Raw genomic sequence first — 23214 nt, forward strand, 5'->3', positions numbered from 1 at the left:
CGTGCATCGAGTGTAATCCTCGAACACATTAAATAGGATATTGTGAAAGCTAAATTTGCATTTTTCACACCAAAACTGAAAAACACAATACATAGTACCGCACACACATTGAAGTATTTATTGATTATTAACTTGAAACAGTAATTGCATTTTCCTATTTAATATGGGCAAAATGCAGCTTTGCCTGTAGGGGGTAATGACGTGCTTTTATGAGAATTACTCTTCTTCGTGCCCTTCGTGCCGGAGCTTGTAACAATCGACTTAAATGAATTTTTCAAAGTTGATACTTATTCTCAAGTTATAACCAAGTTGCCATGTGGTGACAAGGCCTGAACGAGTTAAAGCCATATATCAATTCGTTTATTGTCCATGTAATGGTCGTGACTATTTTCGTTGCTTGACATAATAAATCCTCGAGCAGGCCGGAATCCATCCCTGGTCTTGCTCTTCTCCAAACGGTCACCGGTCGTTTCTCCGGGAAGAGAGGCGGGTATTGGTAAAACATAAACACTATCATAGCAGAAATCGCGTTAAACCCAATTGAGTTCGTTATGTTGGCTTATCCCCAAGATTCATCATTGTTGTAGTGTAGTATTGATAGACCGACTTGACTATATTGGACTATTCTAAAAAAACAACACGCTACTTGACTATCAAGATGACTGGCTAGCGAGCTAGTTTTAACACGTCGTAGCTACCGTTATGAAAGACAAAATAGCTCCAGACCCTAATGTGATTTACGACCAACTTCAGGAAAATCAAATGGAGGACTACAATACATTTGTGCAGAATCGTCTCGCACATATGCGGAACAAAGAGGAGGAACATCAAAAGTCTGCTACATCTGCCATTCGCTTCTATGGAGTGCCTATCCTGCCCCCCGTGGTATGAGCATTATTTTTTCCTACCAAACAACTCTCGTTCTATTCTAACACGACTCTGTTGATTTTCTGTCCAATGGCACTTGACCTTGACGGGTTCACTTGTAACCTTTTTTTCCTCGAAAAAATACACTACCCAACCTAATTTACGGATAGTCAACTTTTGGGTTAAATTTTACGATGAGCACTCAAGCTTCGCAAGATAACATATTTGACGACGCCTGCATTTTTTTCATGCACCTGTTAAACCGTCCGAAGTTTCAGAACTTTATGCAGAATTTTCTGTCTGTTAATAGTTTGAGAGTTTTGAAAGGCGCTTATAAATAAAATTTATTATTATTATTATTATTATTATTATTATTATTATTATTATTATTATTATTACTTCAAATGGAAAATGCTGGCTCCATAAATGGACCACTACATTTCCCGCCTCAAATGCGATTATGATCAAATCAGACCTAGTCAGGATGTTCATATTTAAACATCCTGTGACCAAGTTGAGACAAATAATTGATCACAATGGATACATTCCCTATTTACAGCAGTTAAATTATGAAAGGGAGAAAGCAGAAGATCAAAAAGTAAATAAATATAAAATATAAACATAAGCCTGGGGGTGGCCCTGTAGTCGGGTGGTTAGCGGTCCGACTTAACAGTGCAGAGGTCTTAAGTTCAAATCCCTATTCAACCACCCTGTATGGCGCTTGCATGTTCTCACTGGACCCGTGTTGGTTTTCTCTGGGTCCTCCGGTTTTCTCCCACATTCCAAAAACATGCATGGCAGGCTGATTGAACACTCAAAATTGTCCCTAGGTGTGAGTGTGAGAGCGAATGGTTGTTTGTCTCTGTGTGCACTGCGATTGTTTGGCAACCAATTCAGGGTTTCCCCTGCCCAGTGACCGAAGACGGCTGGGATAGTCTCCAGCATCCCCTGCGATCTTGATGAGGATAAAGCGGTCAGGAAGATGAATGAATGAAAAAATATGAATCTATTAAAACCGTAAACCTGAATACAGAAGGCTCGAGATTCTAGAGCTCTATATTCCTGAGCCTTCTGAATTTAGGCTTACTATGTCCCGATGTGGGCAAACTACGACCCGCGAGACGAATCCGGCCCGTTGGTCATTTTTAATCTAGCCCAGACATGGGCAAACTACGGCCCGCGGGCCACATACGGCCCGTTAGGCTTTTTAATCCGGCCCGCCGAATTTGCCCAAATTATAGTACAAACAGTATCTAAAACTCATGACAAATAGTTAGCGAACAACAGGGCAGATAACTGAAAAGTTGCCTGCCCCATTTTTCACAACTGGAAGCACACTGAGACAACTAATCACATTAAAAAAGTTTTTTTTTAATCAAGAATGCACCTACTACAAATGCTACCTTGCTTAATTTACGGTCATGTGCATGGCTGTAGATTTTGCTGCAGTAGTCGATTGTCATTGTGGTGCACAATGCAACGTTTGCATTGCTTCCTACGAGCCACTAAGCCCCTTTCATAAATCTCACGTAGACGTTACAGTCACGGTTTAATGTAAATTTACGTTTTGTAGCGTCACATATGTTGTTAGCTTCTTTTGAATCTTTCTTTCCTGGCTGAGGTTCTGTGCATCTATTTTGGAAAATGACATGCAATTGCACGACTTTATAACGCTTGCGAAAGTCCGGAAGAAAGAAGCAGGCTTCTGATTGGCTGCCGTGCCGAGTATGTAAATTTCAACTGCAGGTCGTCGATGTTTGTGTGCTCGGCGACGGTACACGTGTTTTGTTTGTGCGTGAAGGCGAGGGCGTCAGTGAGGAGTTTGTTGAGCGCGCGGGCAGGACAAACCATCTATGATTTGGCGGAATTTAACACAAGTAGGTATTATTGAGCTTGAATATTTCGTTGTGTAATAATATGTTTTGAATGTTTTAAGTGATTCCATTTTTCAATAAATGTTGATTTCTTTAACTTTGCCCCTTCGATGGAAACTTATTAAAAACAGACGCAATCTTGATAAATCACAGTGCATATGTTATTTTCATCTATTTCCATTTCCTCCTCCAAGTATCTGCGAAATAGTATGTAAACGCCATATTCCTTGAGACAAATTTATTAACTGATCAGGGATATTTTTCACATTTGAAAGACAGTTAATAAATTGGGTTGTAGTGTTCTTACTGTGCTATGAGGTTTGTACATACGACATTTAAAGGACAACCGGCACCATTTTTTGTTTTCGTTTCCCACTGACATCAGAAAAACGTTTTATAGCATCTAAAATACCCAAATCAGGCAGGCTGATATTTTTAGTTAAATGAAAAACACCAATAAAAATGACTTCAAAATGAATCCGGAAATGGTCAGTTTCAGAAGGTCCCACCCCCCTGTTCGTGACGTCACGCCAAGACGTCTTGCCTTGCTCAAGAATCAAAACAATGGCTTCAGATTTGGAGAAGATGTTTTCTTGTTACTCATCCAGTTATGAATATGATTCAAATAGTTCTGAAGAGGAAAGCATAAATGTTTGCAATTGATTCAAGGAGTACTCCCATATCAATTCGAGCCGTCAATGACAGCAATGTAGCACCCAGAAAATGCAGAAGATTGCGCCCAAGCTCCGTTGGAAATGGGCTGATTTGTCCGCTGGGAATTTGTGTCAGCGAATATCAAATAGTTGTCTTGGTGCAACACACAACGATTCACCATGGCGTTATTTATGTGTTTTCCTTCTAATTTCACCATCAACACGGATCAACACGAAGTTTTCAGACCAAACAAAGTACCCAAAATGCATTGTGTGTCGCTTTCTCGGTCAGGGGCGGTCCAAACGTGACGTCACATGGGGATCGTCATCAACTCGAAAACAAGACTTCATGAATATTCAGCGCAAGTCTTAAAACGTAAACTATAGCTATATGCTGTGGAATCTTTGTAAAATACGCTCAGTCGAAATCATTTGAAGTGATTTTATAAATTATGGACATAACTTGTTCCGAGTATTTCCGGCCCAAACACTCCCTCCAAATGCTCCTGGCCCGGCCCCTCTGTCAAATTTTAGAACCCAATGCGGCCCGCGAGTCAAAAAGTTTGCCCACCCCTGATCTAGCCCGTCGGAAGTTGGTACACATTGAGGTTCAGTGTGAATGATTGTATTCGTGTAGTGGTCAGATATGACATGCCTTGTGTCATGATTTGTGTTTGTTACAGTTTTCTGTTTTGAAAATACCACACTTTTTATGCAGGTCAAATCATATCAATTTTGTTGTATTTATCCGACACAGCTTAAAGGCTGATCCCTGAAAATACTATCTGACATTAAACTGGCCAGTGCAATAAAAAAGGTTGGGAACCGCTTGTTACTGATGCCCAGTTATTCTTTTAACTGAAATCAATGCTTTACTTGTAATAACCTTGATCATTTGTGGCTCATGACTGCTTTTCTGTTGACAGCTCACAGGTACTCTTGTAGCGGAAATGCAGCAGCACAAAGAAGTGGCGCAAAGAAATGCGGTCAGTCGAAGGAAGAAGGGGAATGAAAGACTAGCATATGTGCAAACAATTCTACATAGTGTTCAGGTACGACATTTGGCATAGCCTCATTCTCATCGCGACATGTGCCAGTACTGAAAGATTTTAGGAAAAGGTTGAATTGTGATTTTTTTTTTCTGACAGTTATTGCGATTTTAATTTAATTTCTCTTCAAATTAAGCTTCAGTGAAATATTCACTATATGCAGTAAAAATTACAAACCTGACAGCAAATTATATCCTACTATCAAAACATTTAAGGCTATGAACAAATAATTTACAGACACTAAAGAACCTGTGTCAGATAAGCATTTTTCCAGAGGTGTTAAATGAAAAATAATCTTTGACACTGCCGCATGGTGTCACGACACTGGCAAACCTCAGCAATAGTTGCCCTTAAAAGCTATACTTCACTTCAGTCTCTGCTTGTGATCAGTTTTGGTAAAAGATTTCATCAGCCAAGGCTCCCACTGAGGTACGCAAAGGACTGATGTGAAAATTTAGTATCAGGGCAGACTTGGAGAATCTGTGTCATTGTCTATAATTCCATCATTCTGACGTTTTGAGACCGTCAGTAAATACATTGGTCCTATGAAGCTAGTGTGCAACAGCTAATAAATCACCCTCACCACGTGTAAACCCAGAGGGTTTCAAGTGCGAGAGGGAAAAAAAGCAATGGCTTACCGTATTAAATTGCATTGCCTTAGATCACAATTGTAATCACAACATGATAAACCATTTAACTCTTGCACTAAATGTTCACATTGTATCCATCATTTAATTAAGTGATATATGGTTTGTATTGGATTAGCCTTTATTAGTCTTGCAGGGGAGAAATTTACATTTCACAGCAGCAAAGTGATGAAAGTAAGAGGAAAGGAAAAAGTAAAAAAACAAAATACAGGACCTTCTCTAAAGGCAGCGACACTCGCGGCGTCATCTTGAAGTAAAAAAACAACAAAAGCTAAATAACAAATGATGTGACACAACACAATAGACACCGACAGTCATTCAATCTTAAATACTTTGTGCACCCTCTCTGTTGTATGATGTAGTTCTAGAAGAAAGAGGAGAGGATCAAAGAATCCTTTTTACCCGTGGATCAAGTTTTGAAAGCAAACACAAAGCTGTAGCATCCATTGATGAAAAGAGATTGTCTCACATCTCCTGTCCCATGTAAATCCGCTTTAATTCCAAGCTACAACTGTTCCACATACGCATAGTCGCTCTGCACTGACGCCCCTTTCTTCTCATTGCGGGCTCTTCAAGCCATGCCGCAGACTGTCCAACAGCACCGACATTTCCGCTGAACAATGCGGGGCTGCAAAAATGATGCCCATTCCAGGCGCAAAAAAAGCACAATAGACCCTTAGCTGTCCAGCGATGACAGTCAAATGGCACCGACATTTCTCCCAAATCAATAACAATGCTGGCATATTCGTGCTGCTGAAAGGGCACAACCGCTCGGCAGTCTCCCCCTTGATGAATATCGTGGCCAAAAATGCTGAAAAACAATACATATCCATTCCATACAATGCACAACGACTCTAAGTGACAAGAAAACACAAAAACAACACAGATACAATAAAGATGGTTGCCTACTTGGCAGCCATCTTGGGCTTCTTTTTTGATGAGTCACCTGAAATAGCAATGTGACAACATTGCCCAAATATCAAAATCTGTGAAAATCAAAGTCTGGTTAAAATGGCCTCTTAAACCTGAGCACAATAATAATAATGATAATAATAACAGTGTCTGAAACTCATGACAGAAAGTTATCGGACACCAGGGCAGGCAACTCTGAAAAGTTGCCTGCCCCATTTTACACAACTTAAAACACAATAAGACGACTAATCGCAAAAAAAACCATTGTTACAAAGTATGAAGGATTTTTTTAAATTAAGGACGTACCTACTACAAATGCTCCTTTGCTTAATTTATCGTAAATCCCTTGCTGATGATTTTGCTCCAGTTGTCATTTGTCCGCTGTTCAGCATGTTGCACAATGCAATGTTTACGTTGGGTCGTCTGCTATAAGCCACGTGAACTCCTCTTTCCACGATGCTTTTAATGTACGTTTACGTTTTGTAGCGTATAAATTGTGTTAGCTTCTTTTGAATCTTCTGTGGCTGAGGTTCTGTGCGTCTACTTTTGAAAATGATATGCAAATGCACTACCTCCCATAGTAAGCTATCGAGGATGACACCCAGACTCTTGGCTTGAGGGGTAGGGGACACTGTTGAACTGTCAATAGTGAGGGACAAACTGTTGGCTTTGTGTAAGATGGATTTAGTACTAACAAGGAGAACATCAGTTTTTTTCGCTGTTAAGTTTGAGGAAGCTATGGGTAAATCTGAGAGGCAGTATGAAAGGGATGAAGGTGGAAGAGAGGCGTCAGGTTTGCTGGCGAGGTAGAACTGGGTGTCATCTGCTAAGCAATAAAAGAGATAGATAATAAAGAGGAGGGGTCCCAGGACAGATTCTTGGGGCACACCAGCAGGCACAGGGGAGGACTGTGAAGTGAAAGAGTTGATTTGGATGAACTGAGAGCGACCAGTGAGATAGGAATGGAACCAGCATAGGGGTGTGAGGGTGGTGATGTTCATGTTGGAAAGTCTGTTAAGGAGGATGAGGTGAGAAATGGTGTCAAAAGCTGCGGTCAGGTCAAAGCGGATGGAGATGCGGGGGTGTGTGTGTGTTTGACCCATTTAGGGAACAAAGGGAACCACACTTTTGGAGCAAGGAGAAAACCAACTACCAGTACTTAAAGTTTGGTGAAATACAAAAATAATGTATTTAATGAAGGTATAAACTAAGAAGGAAGACATTTCTTTGCATCATGATATTGTGTGTGTTGCGGTTTACATATGGATATCCCGATTTATTACAATTAGCCTGTCTGTAGGAGGAACTCTTGTCTGCTCACTCATCTAAACGGGTTACTGCAAATCTTTCAGGAGCTCAAATTTCAACGTTAACTCAAATATCGATGACATGTACTGTAAACTGAGTTAATTCATGTTTTTGACTGCATATCTGCTTTTAGTTCATCCAGCCTACGTTGCTCCTGAAAAAAATTGATCATGCTAACCACTTGATATGGTACATTTTCTCTCTGCTCGTGACATTTGGCTTGTTTTTTTTAAATTACAGATGAGGCATTCACCAACATTGGAGGACTTGCTTCAGGAATTGAAGATCGCCCCAAAATCTTTGGATTCCTCAAACTCCAGTGAATCTAGTCAACAAACTGTAAATACTGTGGCGGAAATTAAAAGTCCACACGTCAGTCCTTTGTCATCAACAACAAATAGTGCCTTTTCCTCTTCTCGTGCGGCTCCTCAACCAAATCACAAGGGAGGTTGCCTTGTTGAGCGTTGTCCAAACCAACAAGCGCCTGAGTCGGAATCAAGCTCCTTCAGTAGTGCTAGTCACTGCTCTTTATCCTTAGGCTGTTTGACTCGTGCAATTATGGAAAACACCAGTGGTCTTTCAGAAACCCTTGACAGCAGTAATGTTGGTCACGGCCCACGGGGAACTAATAATACAACTGACGTTTTCCTTCACAAGACCTCAAAGAGAACTGCCAGTGTACAAGATATTATTAGCTACCCTCCTATAGACGGAGATGAATTGGAGCGGAGTGGACAAGAGTCATCCTTTTGTAATGATTTTATAGCACGGAATGGCCATTGTTGTATTTCACCTCCTCAGGATTCAATTAGAAGCAATCCTTTCCCTGGAGAGGAAAGTCCCTCTTCCGCCGTACTTAAGATGAAGGAAGGCCAACAAATGACGCAAGTGGTGGTCCCTGTCCCCTCTTTGGAAAGCTGCAGGACTTCCGACATTCCCGAATCACCTCAAACACCAATCATTGATCGTTCATGTACTGATCAGCTGACTCAGAGCACCCCAGCAAATCCAGAATATGTGGACACGCAGGTACATCAAGCACAATTACAGACTCGGCCGAGTCTCCAGGACTTGCTGAGGAAATCTCAGGAGTACCGCTGCCAGCAGCGCTTGCTTAGGAACCAAGCCAAAAATACTAGAATGCAGGAAAAAGCACAACAACCTCAAGTGGAAGAAAAGAGCCTCTCTGATAAAGAAAACGAGTTTCACTCTAAGGGTACAGAAGGGAGAAAAACTAAAGACAAGAGGTTTGTCAAAACAATCAATACTACCTGCAAAAACTACAGTGAGTGCAATCCGGTGTTTCTGGATGAATTGATCAGCAACAAGGCAAATTGTGATCGTGAAAGAGCTCCTGAACAAATCATCCTTCCTCGCTCTCAGCCTCTGTCGCAATCCCAAACACAAAAAGTCAATCACATGACCAGTGAGCAGGCAAGCACCGATCCAGTTCCTTCTCTGGTAGGGCATGGAACCCTTCACTCCATGCCTGTGCCTCATTTCTGCCCGAGCCCTGTTTTCAATAAGGGTTCCAGTGGTTTACCAGATAAAGAAGATAACATCAGGGGGAAGGTTTCAATCAGCTCAAGTTGTAAGGGAAACTACGGGGCTGATGAACGTAACCTTGGACCGCAAGGTGATGGAACGAACGTCACAGGCCAGAGCTCACAGCACATAAACCAGCTTGAGTCCTGCCTGTCCGTCTTAAAAGAACTGATCTCTGATCTGGGGTCTTCCCTCATGGAAATTGAAGGGAAATCTGAGGGTCGACCTGATGAGGATGATGTAGGAAGGCGAGAGCAAAGGAACATTGGGTGTCTCGATAGACAATCCCTTGAAAGTCGGAGAAGCATGGTGGAATACACAGATGAGCAAAGCAACAGCAGTAAAGACAGCATAGCATCAATCTTGTGCGATGAAGAAAATTCAGAAGAGCTCAGTCTGGTCAACATCTTTATGCTTCAGGACAAAATCAACGAAGAAGTAGTCAACACAAGTTCTCCGCAGCCAGAGGAAATCGGAACGCAACAGCCACCAGTTAAATGTGCTCTTTCCATATCCAAGCGGATGCCAATTCCTGATGTTTTCAGAGGTCTTCCATCAGAACACACAGGTCCTCGTGATTTTTCTGTCCCGGTGAGCAGCAAGCCACATCCTACAGAAAGAAAGCCGGAATTGGATGAGGACGATCATAGTTTCACGAGTATCCTTTCTGTCGACCGTCAACTATTCGATATGGAAACACCGTCTGAGGTGTGGCTCCTTGAGGGTTCAGAAACAGAGATGGACTCAAACGACCACTTGATTCAAGCGAAGGGATCGACCCCTGTGAGTGTAGCCGCTATTGAGGGCGCATCATCCAAGGTAAAACGGAGACTGCTTATGCATGCGACAGACAACCTGGACATGAGTGCAGCACCCGGCAGTGAAGACTTGTCAGAGAACAAACACAGCTACAGTTCTTCCAGAGGTAAGACCCACATGTCACATACATTGCTTCATATATTGTATCCGATATTAACTCATTTGAATTAAATGTTTATGTAATAATAATAATAATAATAATAATAATAATAATAATAATAATACATTTAATTTACAAGTGCCTTTCAAAGCACCCAAGGACACTACAATTAAAAGAACAATAAATATCAGAACAATAAAACTATAAACAACTCCTACCACTAAACCTCCAACTCAATATTCTGTGGGTCTTGCAATTTGAGTGAAAATGAAACCCCTGGCACCGGAGTGGACACACTTTTGCGCATCGTCTGGCAGTGAATGAGTTAACTACAGGTTTAGTGAAGTCTTTGTAAGGCATCTTGTGTTGGACATGTTGTGCCACAAATCTGAACACATCTCTAAAAGCTTGACACTGACTATGATCCCAATGTGAAGTTTATTGAATCTGTCTACGTCTTGAGCTCACACTATTATTTGGTCACACTGGTGTATGATGTTTTAATAGACCAGTTCATTGATATTGGAAAATCCCCGCTTGTTTCATGCATATTAATCCCATCAATTATTAACAGCAAAGTTTTGACATTAACTGGGCCAACATGAAAAATAAATGAGCAATAATTATACGATTGAATGTGGGTGTAAAGTGACTTGAATCACAAGTAATAGAGTCATGATTGTAAGACCATATGGCAAGCCAGTCATCTAATATAGTCTCAAGATGGATGGCTGGGTGGATGTTGTACTAACAAGCTTTTTCCTCTTCCCTTTATCACTTTTGCATGTCCAAGTGGCTTCACCCGGGGGTGACCATTTTACAGATGAACTAAAAAAGGCCCACGCTGCTCAGGTCAGAGCACTGCAAGAAGAGCACAGGAAGCAGCAGGAGGAACTGTGCCAGGTGAGACTTAAAGGACAACCGACACCAATTTTTTGTTTCCTAACTGAGATCATAAAAACGTTTTATAGAATCTGAAATACCCAAAACATGCAGGCTGATATTTTTAGTCAAATGCAAAACACCAATAAAAATTACTTAAAGTGTGCTAAAACTGCAACAAATTGAGCTGCGAATTGTGGATTTTCAGAAAGTCCCGCCCCCAGTTCGTGACGTCACGCCAAGACGTCTTGCCTTGCTCGAGAATCAAAACAATGGCTTCAGATTCGGAGAAGATGCTTTCTTGTTACTCATCCAGTTATGAATATGATTCAAATAGTTCTGAAAAGAAAAGCATAAATGTTTGCAATCGATTAAAGGAGTCCTCCCATATCAAGTCGAACCGTCAATGACAGCAATGTAGCACCAGAAAATGCAGAAGATGGCGCCCAAGCTCTGTTGGAAATGGGCTGATTTGTCTGCTGGGAATTTGTGTCAGCGAATATCAAATAGTTGTCTTGGTGCAACACACAACGATTCACTGTTGCGTTATTTATGTGTTTTCCTTCTAATTTCGCCATCAACACGAAGTTTTCAGACCCAACAAAGTACCGCAAAATGCATTATGTGTCGCTTTCTCGGTCAGGGGCGTTCCAAACGTGACGTCACGTGGGGATCGTCATCAACTCGAAAACTAGACTTCCTGAATATTCATCGCGAGTCTTAAAACGTAAAAAACAGCTATATGCGGTGGAATCTTTGTAAAATACGCTCAGTAGAAGTCATTTGAAGTGGTTTTACAAATTATGGACACAACTTGTTCGGAGGCGTCAGTTGTCCTTTAAGTGAAGATGTAAAAGATTGGTTTCAGTGTGATTAGACGTCTTAGGAGTTTTCTCACTTCATCCATACTAGTTATGAACGTGTAGTTATTAAGTTGTATGAGCCAAACGTGAAAAATTGCTGAGTAAAAAAAATGTTGTTTCTCCGTGTAAGAACTACCGTACATCAGTCCATATTTTTTCCGGTCCAGATAATTCACAGTAAACTCATCCCTCCCACTTCTTGCATGATGTTGCATCACTTTCTGCAGGTCGAATCGTAATCCTCACAGAAGAACCATAAAAAAACCTGAGCGAGGTTCACCACTTCACCCAGCGTCACCAATACAATTATGAAGAATCACTGTGTGGCCCCATATTTGACCATTAGATTCGTTCAAAGGAAGCTATCATTTGAAAGATTTGTGTGGTTCCACACATGGCCTATGACGCACATTCAAAATTAGGTCGTATGACCTGATTGAGTGTTTTCCAAAGAGGCGAGTCGTGAACAGACTACAGACATCTGCTCATTACAAGAGACTTTCAAACTCTCCTTTTCCCACAGAAAAATCAAACCTAAGGGATTCCAGCATAAATGTTTCATCACATCCCTAAGAGCTGAGATTGTATGGTCGCCTTTATATGTGTGTGTGTGCGTGGGTGTGTGTTGGGGAAGGGGCAGGGGCACTTCAAGGGCATTCTTTGCCATCCACTTCTTCTACCTCCATCTTCTCTCTGTCCATGTTTGAGTTTAGTGTTCACACCCTACGAGTCACGGGCTGAGTTTAATTGATATATCCTTAACAAGTATATGATACACTGCAGCCATGATATGAAAATTGTGCTTTTTTTCTTCCCTTCTGTCCCCCTTGTGATTTGTGTTGAGGTGGGAGCTCAAGCTGGCTGGAGCCTTTGCTTAGAGGTGGGGGGAGAGAAGTGAAGCAATTGACACGGAAAAGGAAAAAAAACATACGTACTTTGTTTAATTCAGGAGTGCCCATGGTTATGTGCCAGATCGTCCTGCCGTGTGCCAGTGCTAATGGGCTCCTTTTTTTGTCTCTCACCCCCTCTCTTTGTTTTGTCTCATGCCACATCTGCTGTCCCTTTTGCTCTCTGACTGAATTATTTCTGCCTTCTCTCTTGTCTTATTATCCACGCCGTGCCTCTCAAATGCCCCATCATTTTCTCCACTGCGAGACTAATAAAGGCAAATCCAATCCAATCCAATCCATCTCTCTACTTCTCTCTTTTTTTCCTCTCTCTCTCTTTTTTTATCTCCGCCCTCAATTAATTCCTTCCTTCTGCCTCATTTTCTCTCCTTTCCAATTCAATATTTGCCAACCTTGTCTGCTTCCCCAAATACATCCCAGTCGTGCACACACACACACACACACACACACACACACACACACACACACACACACACACACACACACACACACACACACACACACATGCTTTGCTCACATCTGCCCGACTTTCTTTTTCAGGCATTTGCAATGCGCTACTGCCTGGTCCAGGGCTCGTCCTTCCCGTGGTCTCTGTCAGGCTCTTGTCTTGTGGACACTGTGACATTCTCAAAGATCTCTCAGGTAGAATTCCTTTTGATGTTTATATATTCATCACTTGTTGTAGTATCTTTTCAAGATGGAAAATGGCAAGTTCCACCAACACTTGTTTGCTATCGTTTTTATCCTGTCTTAAAAAAACAGCATCCCCTCAGCTGAACAATCAACAAGTGAGTGACAACAAACTATCAGTTGTCTATGATTCTGTATTAAAGCAGTGCACGTGCACGGATGCACTAAACAGATGCCAACCAAAAGACCTTGAGAGTCTGGAAAATTAATTGGTTGTCACTGATGGAATTAGCATTCTCCTCTCTTCCCCTCCTGTCTTCATTATTCACCCTCCTCATCACTCGTTCCCTCTTCATTAGCCCCCCAGCTCTCACCTTGAGCACTGCCGCCCCCTGCTGTTAGCTGCTGTCAAAGGCTATCTGACGCGAAGGCTGCTGAGGACCGAGAGAGTGGCGCAGCTGGTGCGCACTATTGGGGTGAGTGAAGCCTGCCGTTCTCACATCTGCTCTCGCCGAATAACGGTGCTTTGGGATGTTGAAATGACATTTTCACTTCTGCGGTAGTTGTTGAAAGTGTCTTTCTCAGATATTGATTTTTGGCCTCTGATTTAAAAAAAAAACAACAAAGTGACATGAAGACATTGTCGAGTGTATGCTTACTGCTTGTGTGTGGTGTGCGGTGTACCTGACACCACACGCATTACAATCTGACCACCGACAGTCAAGTCTCCTCCCCCAGGCCTGATATATGTTTGTGTACCATGGTGTCACATGGCACCCGGACTGCCACCATCAATAATTGTGTACAGTAGTAAAAGACACAACACAAGAAGCTGTGATAAATGTTAGGTTATTTGCCAAGTGTATTGTGGTAATGAGCCCTTCTCCTTGTCATTTTTATTGTGTCATTTGACTGAAGAAATGTGCAATAATAACACAGCCAGTTGGCTCCTGTTTGTCCACCACCAGTGCAAGCTTCATGTTATCAATTTCTAATTGCCCATTTCTCCGTTTAAAATCAATCACTGAGTCCTTGGATTACCTGAAATTGCACTGATCCCCCACCCCCACTCACATGAAAAATGTGCATGAACTGATGTAATCTTATCATCAGGCGGGCCCTTGCTGACTGTGATTGGATGCAGCGAAAAAGACTCAAATCGGGCCCGATTATTTGTGTGCGTGTACTCTGCTCAAGACTAAACAGCGCCTGCAGCAAATGAGGCATTTAATTGAATTCCTTCATTCTTAATGCAATAACTTAACTAATTATTTTCTTTTGTGATTACTGGAATTGCGTGTTTTTTTTCAGGACACACAACAATTCCTGCAGGCTTTCCAGCTGCCTCTTCAGAGAGGGGATATGTGTAGCAAACAGGATCGTTTATTGCAGCAGAGAGTCTCTCTGCAGGTATTAAGTCAGCCACATGTTGTGCCCATCTGTTGAGGTGTCTTTCTGCCAGTGCATATTTATTCTTAAAATAGCAAATTACCCAGAACAGATAGTGAGATTTCACAGGTTCACTGAAACAACCGACTGCTGTGTGATTGTCTCCCTCCTGCAGCTGCGAGCGGCACGTAACGAAGTGTACGATATCTTCTTCTGCGTGTCAGTGGCGGAGAGGATGCATCTGATTAGTTTCGACAGAGAGCTGGCCAGGGAGAGAGTACTCAGACGACAGGTAACTGACAGCTTTCAAGCCATATGGGAATTGTGCTGGGAAAGTCGCTTACTGACTGACCAAAGTAGTACCCTGACTTATTGCACAAGTGTCCCAATTTACCTGTAAAAGGTTTTTAAATTACAAGCTCTTACGTGGCTGAATTTGATTTACGGTACTTATGTTTTGCTTTATTGGCTTTTTTTTTCTTTGAGTGAAAGATAGCTTCAAATCCATCACCTCAATTAAAGGAAGGGACATTTAACAAAACTCTTCTTAAATAATTTAAAACTTATTGTGGCAGAGATTTGCATTATTTTTATCAATCCAAAATATGTCTGCATCATTGTATGAAAAACAGATGAATGTTACTTGTCAGACAGCTTTTGATTTCCTTCATCAAATCTTCAAATGGTAGTGGAATGTGAATTTTTGTGCTGCATCTGGAGGAAATCACAGCCAGCCAATACCATATGTTTGTGTTTGTTCAGCTGCAGCACACAAGCTGTCCAAAAGGAAGCAGTTCTCTTTCTGTCGCAACACAGAAATCCTTGCTGAGAAAAAGAGGCATTTTGTGAGTATTGTATTGTGGACATTTGTGTCAGAACCCGCTCATTTGAAGTTTGCAGTTTTGTACATGTTTCATTATGTGAACCTCAAATCTCTTTGGAGGCTGAAATGGATTTCAATGCATTTTCATTTATTTCATTGGGACAATTTACCTCAATTTGTGAACATTTTGGCGTCACAGAAAAGATTCAGTTTGTAAATTGAGGTACAACGGTATGATAATGATACTAGATATAGTAGTGTTTACAAAAAAATGTGAACTCTTTTGAGATACCGCATGTGTTCAATTTATACTTTGACTTAAATGAAACATTCTGTACCACAGATAAAACCTATTGTCAAGCAGCTGAAACATAGACTTCTTTTACCCACCAGGATCCAGAAGAAGGTGTCAGAAAGACACAAAGGAGTTGTGACAACTGACCACAAGACAGGATTCATGAGCAAGCAGCCATTTGACACAAAGCGAGGGCGGTTGAGAACTAAGCCTGAAAGGAACTCTCAGAGCTTTGTCTCCAGCAGACCTCGATGACACGTGGCCATTTGGCCCCACTAAGAACTCAAGTTAACTTTTCCAAATGTGTGCTCCCTTTGAACTACTATTGTGTCCTCATTTCTGAAGAAATTATAAAATACTTTCACAATGACCCACTGATATAGCAGGAGTCGATTTTGTTTGGATCCAAATACAGGGTGACCCAAAAAGATGCATACCCATGAAAATTTCAATTGTGACTTTGATTAAAAAGCTATTTATTTCAAATTACAACCAAACATTATTCAGTTTATGGAAGACCATTCACCAGAGTGTCAGCTATTTCTGTCAATTTTTAGTCAATTTATGGCTTTCCCAAGATGTGTTCCAAATGTCCACCATTTCGTTGCAAGCAAACCTGTACTCGTCTGACAAAGTTGTCAATCACTTTTACACACTCCTCTTTCGGGAGAAAACATTGCTGCTGTGAGGGACTCAGTGGGACGGATCTTTTTGGGTCGCCCTCCCGAAAGAGGAGTGTGTAAGAGTGATTACTTCAGTAAATCTGCTCAACTCTTGCCTTAATTTTCAGACAGCCGTCCATGTCTGCCAAAAAAGCATCCAGAGTCTACTATGAAATATGTTTGTTGGTTTTTAGTGTGATAATAAAGTTTTTTTTTACAACATGACAATTGCTGTCCATGTGTACCGTGAAGCAGACGGGGTGCCCTCACGATCGATGCAATATATTTCAAGATAGTTACTGGATTTGTATAGTTAGAAAGGCAAGATGGAAAACTGGCAGAACAGCAGCACTCAAGGAAGGAACAGGATTTAAGACCTCTGGCATACAGGGTTTATGTTACAAAGCGTTGGGCGCACTCCGAGCCACGGGGGGCGCTACCGTTTTCGTGTAAAAATAGACGAGCATCTGTCCGGTTGTCGTATAAGGTAGTCATGTTTTGATAACGCACCCTCTTATCTGGTCAATCTTGTAATGGAAAACCAGACAGACCGCGGTGTCTCTTCGCGGGTGGAAAGAAAAGCTTTACAAAAGGCCAATATACTGCAACGAGAAAACGAGAGAGAAATCATCCGACTGGTACGATAACACGGAATAAACGTCATGCCAATGAGTCGCTGTTTGTTCCGTTTACTTTAAGCTAACCGCGATTGGTCTTTTATTTTAAACTGCAGGTTCGACGCATCCTGAAAAAACCTGAGATTGAGAGATCGGAGGAGGACACTGCTGTGCTTGTGTTGCACAAAGACACGGTGGAGGAACTGTGTAAGAGAAAGATCCGCATAATAGAACTCAAGAGGAAGCAAGAGGAGGTACGACAGGCTCATTCAAGCTTGTATCAAAGCAACTACTGCATATTTATCACCACTACGCATCTATTCATAATGCACGCTAGTTTATTTGAAGGTTTGAAATATGACAGACTCCAAATCACGGCCCTTTTGTTGTTTTCAAGTACTTTCGAGAATTGATGGATAGAACGAACCCTAAGGGACAGATATTCAACAAGGGTCCTGTACCTTCAAGGGGGCGGGAGTTCGAAGGAATTATAGACGTGAAATGATAAAAAGGTAATGGTAGCTTGCTGATTTCTGCGCAAACAACTGTGTTGTCAAGAGGAGAGACACGACTCTCCTTTGTCTCCTCATATACCGCATGTTCACACATGGTTGTGTCATTTTTATTTTGCACATCATGAACACATTTATTATGAACACATTTCTCGTTTTTTGTTGCTTGTAGTTTTTTGACACTGCTGATGACCTGAAAAGTAAAGTGTGGCACCTGGCAGCGGCAGTCAAACAAGCCAAACACATGGTGGTTTACACTGGAGCTGGAATAAGTACTGTAAGAAACTCGCAACATTGTTCATTGACGTTGTACTTCATGATCTTCTGCCTGAATGTTTTTTTTTTGTTGTGTAATGGTAGGCAGCATCTATTCCTGACTACCGAGGTCCCAATGGTGTTTGGACACAACTGCAGAAGGGCTGCGCTGTCAGGTTTTTATTTTTTGCCTATTCTCATCTATAATGGGATTTTGTGATAGACTGTGAGGCAAGGGTATCAAACGGTTTGTTTATTTATTTATTTATTTATTTATTTTTTGTCACGGGCCACTTCAGCGTTACGGCTTTCCTTGAATGGCCGGTGCAAAATCTCAATGCTATTTATTGCTCATATCAATTTGATTTTAGCAAGAATCGTTGAGAGACAGTTTTCTGATTAGACCATTTCCCCTTATTTTCTTTTTCCAAACAGATCGTCTGACCTGAGCAAAGCAGAGCCGACACTCACACACATGTGCATTAAGATGCTTTATAAGGAAATGCTGGTAGGTTTAGCCTATTGTAGCAACATAAAATGGTTAATATTTCACCAGTATTTAAAATGTGACTGCTTTGAAAGGTGAAGCATGTTGTGTCTCAAAACTGTGACGGACTTCATCTACGTAGTGGTCTTCCCAGGCATGCCCTGTCTGAACTTCATGGAAACATGTTCATTGAGGTGATGCACTTACTCGCACACACACATGCACATAATCTCAATAGAAAGTCAGGATTCATGGATACAATGATCACAATTTGCAGGGCACAATCAATTCAAAGTGGGGTAATTGCAAGACGCACCATTGTAGAACTTGGTGTATCTGCCATCACACTGTTGATACAAATGCAATCCTGGCACCTGGGAAGGATTTGTATTATCTAACCCCACCCAGCTTTGACATCTATCTCATTGTGTCCTTTTCATCAAAGTTATATGTGAGTTCATTTGTCTGAAATATTGACTGGACAAGGCTATATTTGCTCTCCATTGTAAATTTTTCTCCAGCCACTCTGACTGTCTTGACAACATAGCCGCAAAAACTCACATTTTATTTGGAGCTCTTTGCTCCCAGAGCACACAATGACAGTCAGTGCTACAGCCATCTACTGTGTAGTCATCGTGCAATTACAAGTTTCTCGTGTTAGATGTGGTCGGGCAGCAAAACTACTCGCACCCCTTTACCTGTGCTCTTAGAATTGCCTCTGATGTGCTTGATTGCCTGCCTCCATCTTTCAGGTGTGTACTTGCTGTTCTCCAGTCAGGGAATACGTGCGTTTATTCGATGTGACAGAGCGAACATCCCTCCATCGGCATTCCACGGGCCGCAGGTGCTGCCACTGTGGCAGTGAACTTAGGGACACAATAGTGCACTTTGGGGAGCGAGGAACCCTGGAGCAACCTCTCAACTGGAAGGGAGCTGCAGAGGCGGCAAAGATGGCTGACGTTATTGTCTGCTTAGGTTCCAGTTTGAAGGTACTAGTTCCTATCCTTTTATTCTCATTTTTTCGTTTGTTGAGTTTCCAGTGTTTAAATGATTACTCCAGTATATATCCAATTGATTTTTGAATTGAATGTATGACATTACAAACAGTTTCTCTCCGCAGGTGCTAAAGAAATACGCATGTCTGTGGCGCATGAACAAACCAGCGAGCAAAAGGCCCAAACTGTACATCATTAACCTACAGGTACAGTATTGTGAATAAAATGTCATCTACTGTAATTGGTCTTGAGCGGAATAAATCATGTTGCGCAAGAGTACTCATGAATTTCAAAGACTTCATTTGTGCTCTTCTGTTTTAGTGGACACCAAAAGATGACTTGGCTGTCCTAAAAATCAATGCCAAGTGTGATGATGTCATGAGTCTTCTCATGGAAGAGCTTCATCTAAAAATTCCTGTCTATGACAGGTATGTCTATACCAGTGAAATGCTTCGTTATTCTATCATCAATGGTGGTGAATCAATAGATGGTGTGCCTTGATTGTAGTAGATGGCAGCGACGCTCATTGAGTTTGTATTTTTCAATTCAGGCATATCGATGCACTTCAAATCTTTTCCCGACTGGACTCGTAAACAATGTTAATATGCTTATGCTTTGTTGTAAATGAATGTTTTTCTTTCTTTTCTTTGATATAAATAAATGTTATTTGGGGATATAATGTTATGGCGAGTTGCACACCCTTGTTTAGAAGAAGTGATCGATTTATAATTGCAGAAGAGATTTGGATGGGGTGGAGGGGCCTGACTGTTTTCTTGTTCCAATGATGGGGGTGGCAAAACAGAAAATAAGTGAGTACCATCCCGCTAGTGCTGAGTCAGTCGACATCAATTCTGATCGATCCCCTTCTTGAACAATTGGCCAGCCAGTATGGTTGATTCAGAGTGGAATAACTATTGTTTTTAAAGCAATTTTGAAGCTAGGTTTGCATCTTTACTTACAGACGCTTTTTGAAAGCAGGCTTTTTGAATGGCATAAGAATGGCAGGTGGTAGCAGAATGAATGACATTAGCTGTTACTTGTTAGGATTTTGCAAGCATGAGTGTGACGCTGGAAGAACGGCATTTTTACAGATATCAAAATATTGAAAGGCCTATCTGTTAGCGTCATTATTAATGAAGCAGGAATCAAAAGTAAAAACAAAAAGATTATTTAACCTTTGGAACGGCACAAAATGTAGCTCACGCAGCTGGTCCAGGAGTGAGAGGAGAAGAGAGAAAGAATTGCTTGGGAGAGCTTTTATAAAGTCAGCCCGGATGTGACGTCATGACAGGAAGTCCAAGAAAAAAATATGTAAAGACAGACAGAATGTGACATCATGACAGGAAGTCCGAGAAAATAAAACGATGTGGAAGGTAATAATAATAAGACTATTTCATTTATAGGCGCCTTTCAAAACTCACTTTGCAGTCACAGGATAAAGTTTTTTTGTGGGTGAGTAGCCACATGCGCCAGGGTTCACTCAACGCCAAAGTAACTAAAATAGATAGAAATGAAAATATGTTTAAAATGTGTTTGTATAGGGAATTGCCTTAACATATCCCCCCTGACAAACATATTACACATCGGTGTAGGTGAATAGAAATCTTCATGGCAACCTGGCATTGTTCTGTAGCATTTATTTGGAAGCAGCGAATTGCCCTAACACTATCATAATTCAAAACTCCTTCTGTAATTTCTGTAAAACTCATTTTCACAACAACTGCAGCAAAGAAATGCTGCATAAAAGACAATTATCAAAATACTACAATCTTCCATCCATTCTGCTTCACTTCACAACAATCAAGGATAACTGGGCAATTGTATACAGTTAAACCTCGGTTTTCGAACGTCTCGGTTTTCATCCCATTCGGTTTTCAACCAAAAATGTAATATTTGTTATGCCCCGGTATACAACCGAAATTTGGTTCTCAACCAAACTGAGTGCGTCTGAATGCAGCACTCGACTACCCTGTGCTTCCTTATACGTCACTTCCTTAGATGTCACATCTTCCTCATTGTCTCATTGTGACCGACGCATTAATATTGTTGTTGTTTTATTTTTGCGAAAATGCTGACATATTTGGTTAAGATCTCCTGAATAGTATGATTTTAAAGCAAGCAGAGGATGGTTTGAAAAGTTAGTGTTCCCTGTGTTTGCCCAAAGACAGCTGGGATAGGTGGCAACACGCCCCGTGGCAGAAAGATAGAGATTTTTATGTACAGATGTTAACGTTGATGTTAAAAATTGGCGAAAATAAAAGGTCTTTTTTTTATATAGAATTTTACACATGACCTGCTCTATTATTAAGTTTTTATCCTGTTGATGCGATGAAATAGTTAGTTGTTTTCTAGACTTTGAACGGATTAAGATTTTTTACATTGATTTTTAATGGAAAGTGCTGTTTCGGTTTTTGAACAAATCAGTTAAAGAACAGGTTTCTGAAACGGCTTATGGTCGAAAACCGAGGTATCACTGTACAATGCTAAATAACAAACTTATTTGGGAGGTTGTTTATATCTACAATGTGTACATTAAGTCCAACAAGTCACATAGAAAAGTCACTGATGGGATGAACAATTTTGTTTTGTCTCTACAGGGCAGAGGACCCCATTTTCCACCTTGCTGCACCTCTGCGATCCGACGATGAGGACAGCCACACCCGTGCAGTCATTGCTCGCTATGCTGCTTCACCAAAGGATGACTCCTTGAGTGAACCTGGAGGGGCCGCAGAAGCTATGGCGGTGCAAGGTGGTTGGTTTGGAAGAGGCTATGGTAAAGGGAGGAAGAAGAAAAAAACAGCCTAGCACTGAATTATGGACAAGACCGTTGCGGCGTACCACTGATGCATCAACCCGATACATCATTTGGTGGACAAGTAGGGATTGAGGTGCTAATGTTTGCCCCCCACATTACTAATTTGTAATGTGTAAAGGACTATCATAGGATTTGGATTGTTTTTATATTGTATCCGTGGGTCGATATGTCATCAGTTATTTATTAATGAGGGGAAAAAAAACTATTGGATGATGACTTTCTTAGCAGGCTTTATTTTCTGATCATCTTTGGATCAAAGGATGGGCTAACTATTGTGCCTCAAAACCCATTTTTAACATGTTTATATTAAAAGGTTATTGAGGTGTTCGCTGCCCCGCTGAGATCTCTTGCGGCACTCTGTGTCATGGGGAACCACAAACTCGGTGTTCGAAGTATTCCACAACCACTCTGCAAGGACAGTATACTGTATAAGTAATAATACAATAAAATAAATATTGATTTATATAGCGCTTTAACAACCACTGAAGTTGTCACAAAGCGCTTAACGTGGACAGTTATCATATACAGGAAATAAAGCAGTCACAAAGATAGTAAGTAGAAAGCACCAGGGAGTGATAAGTCAACGCAAAGCCAACTTTTACTTGAAATTGTACTTTAGAGTATTAATATTGCATGAAACAGAAATACCTTTATTTCACTGAGCATTATAGATAGACATTCGCGGACAGGGTGGTTCTTTGTGCTAGTGAAGACATGTTGCTACCAGGTGGTAAATTACAGCAACAAGCTTTGGCAGCTAGACTAATGATAGTTTTTTGACAGATTTCTTGGGCTAAAATAAATAAATACAATGTTATAATATTGTAGTCATGAATGTACCAAACTTCCATTTATTTTTACTTTTTACTGATGTATGTACTGAATGGCAATTGATTTGCGGTTTACTGACTTCCTAACGTTACTGACATGTCTTTTATAAAATTGTTGATAGTGCTTTTACATTCTTTGTGATTTAAATCAAAGAACTAGAGGTCCAAGACTTAACTCTATGGTAGAATTGTTGTGGTTTGTTGCCATTGACAACATTGAGGTTGAAGTACATGACACCCATTTGTTTGTCTCAGGATGCTGACATTTTGCACCATTTAAATGGGGCCAAAGTTATATTCAGTGATGGGTCACCATTACTCCTATCTGTGCCATAGTTACACGTGAATATTATGTTCCTTGTGTATTTTGCAGTAAAATGAAAACATGCTCCGTGTGAATCAATAAACCATGATTTATTTTGATATTGTTTTATCATGAGAGTTTTCAAGAGTTATCTTACTACTGGATAAATTCAT

At 41.0% G+C, this 23214-nt stretch overlaps 2 protein-coding genes across 4 annotated transcripts; both read left to right on the forward strand.

Annotated features, from left to right (window-relative positions):
- Positions 1-249: 249 nt before the first annotated feature.
- cp110 (centriolar coiled-coil protein 110) lies at positions 250-15934 on the forward strand. Of its 3 annotated transcripts, XM_089006081.1 has the most exons (11): positions 250-496; positions 754-885; positions 4321-4446; positions 7551-9780; positions 10568-10677; positions 12968-13069; positions 13417-13533; positions 14369-14467; positions 14622-14738; positions 15209-15291; positions 15663-15934. In XM_089006081.1, exons 2-11 carry the CDS (start codon positions 763-765, stop codon positions 15817-15819), a joined length of 3264 nt encoding a protein of 1087 aa, XP_088862207.1. In that variant the 5' UTR covers positions 250-496; positions 754-762; the 3' UTR covers positions 15820-15934. The 3 variants fall into 3 exon arrangements, with proteins under 3 accessions (XP_088862207.1, XP_088862206.1, XP_088862208.1); XM_089006080.1 differs by having other exon boundaries at positions 250-885; XM_089006082.1 differs by lacking the exon at positions 13417-13533 and having other exon boundaries at positions 250-885.
- Positions 15935-16676: 742 nt separating this feature from the next.
- sirt7 (sirtuin 7) lies at positions 16677-23173 on the forward strand. The gene is made up of 10 exons (XM_089006084.1): positions 16677-16864; positions 16960-17097; positions 17528-17632; positions 17716-17786; positions 18046-18118; positions 18193-18291; positions 18850-19086; positions 19218-19298; positions 19414-19520; positions 21690-23173. Exons 1-10 carry the CDS (start codon positions 16760-16762, stop codon positions 21895-21897), a joined length of 1224 nt encoding a protein of 407 aa, XP_088862210.1. The 5' UTR covers positions 16677-16759; the 3' UTR covers positions 21898-23173.
- The last annotated feature ends 41 nt before the right edge of the window (positions 23174-23214 follow it).

The sequence above is a fragment of the Hippocampus bargibanti genome, linkage group LG10 (genome assembly GCF_051943395.1).
Source record: "Hippocampus bargibanti isolate YZ-2025 linkage group LG10, ASM5194339v1, whole genome shotgun sequence".
NCBI classification, from domain to species: Eukaryota; Metazoa; Chordata; class Actinopteri; order Syngnathiformes; family Syngnathidae; genus Hippocampus; species Hippocampus bargibanti.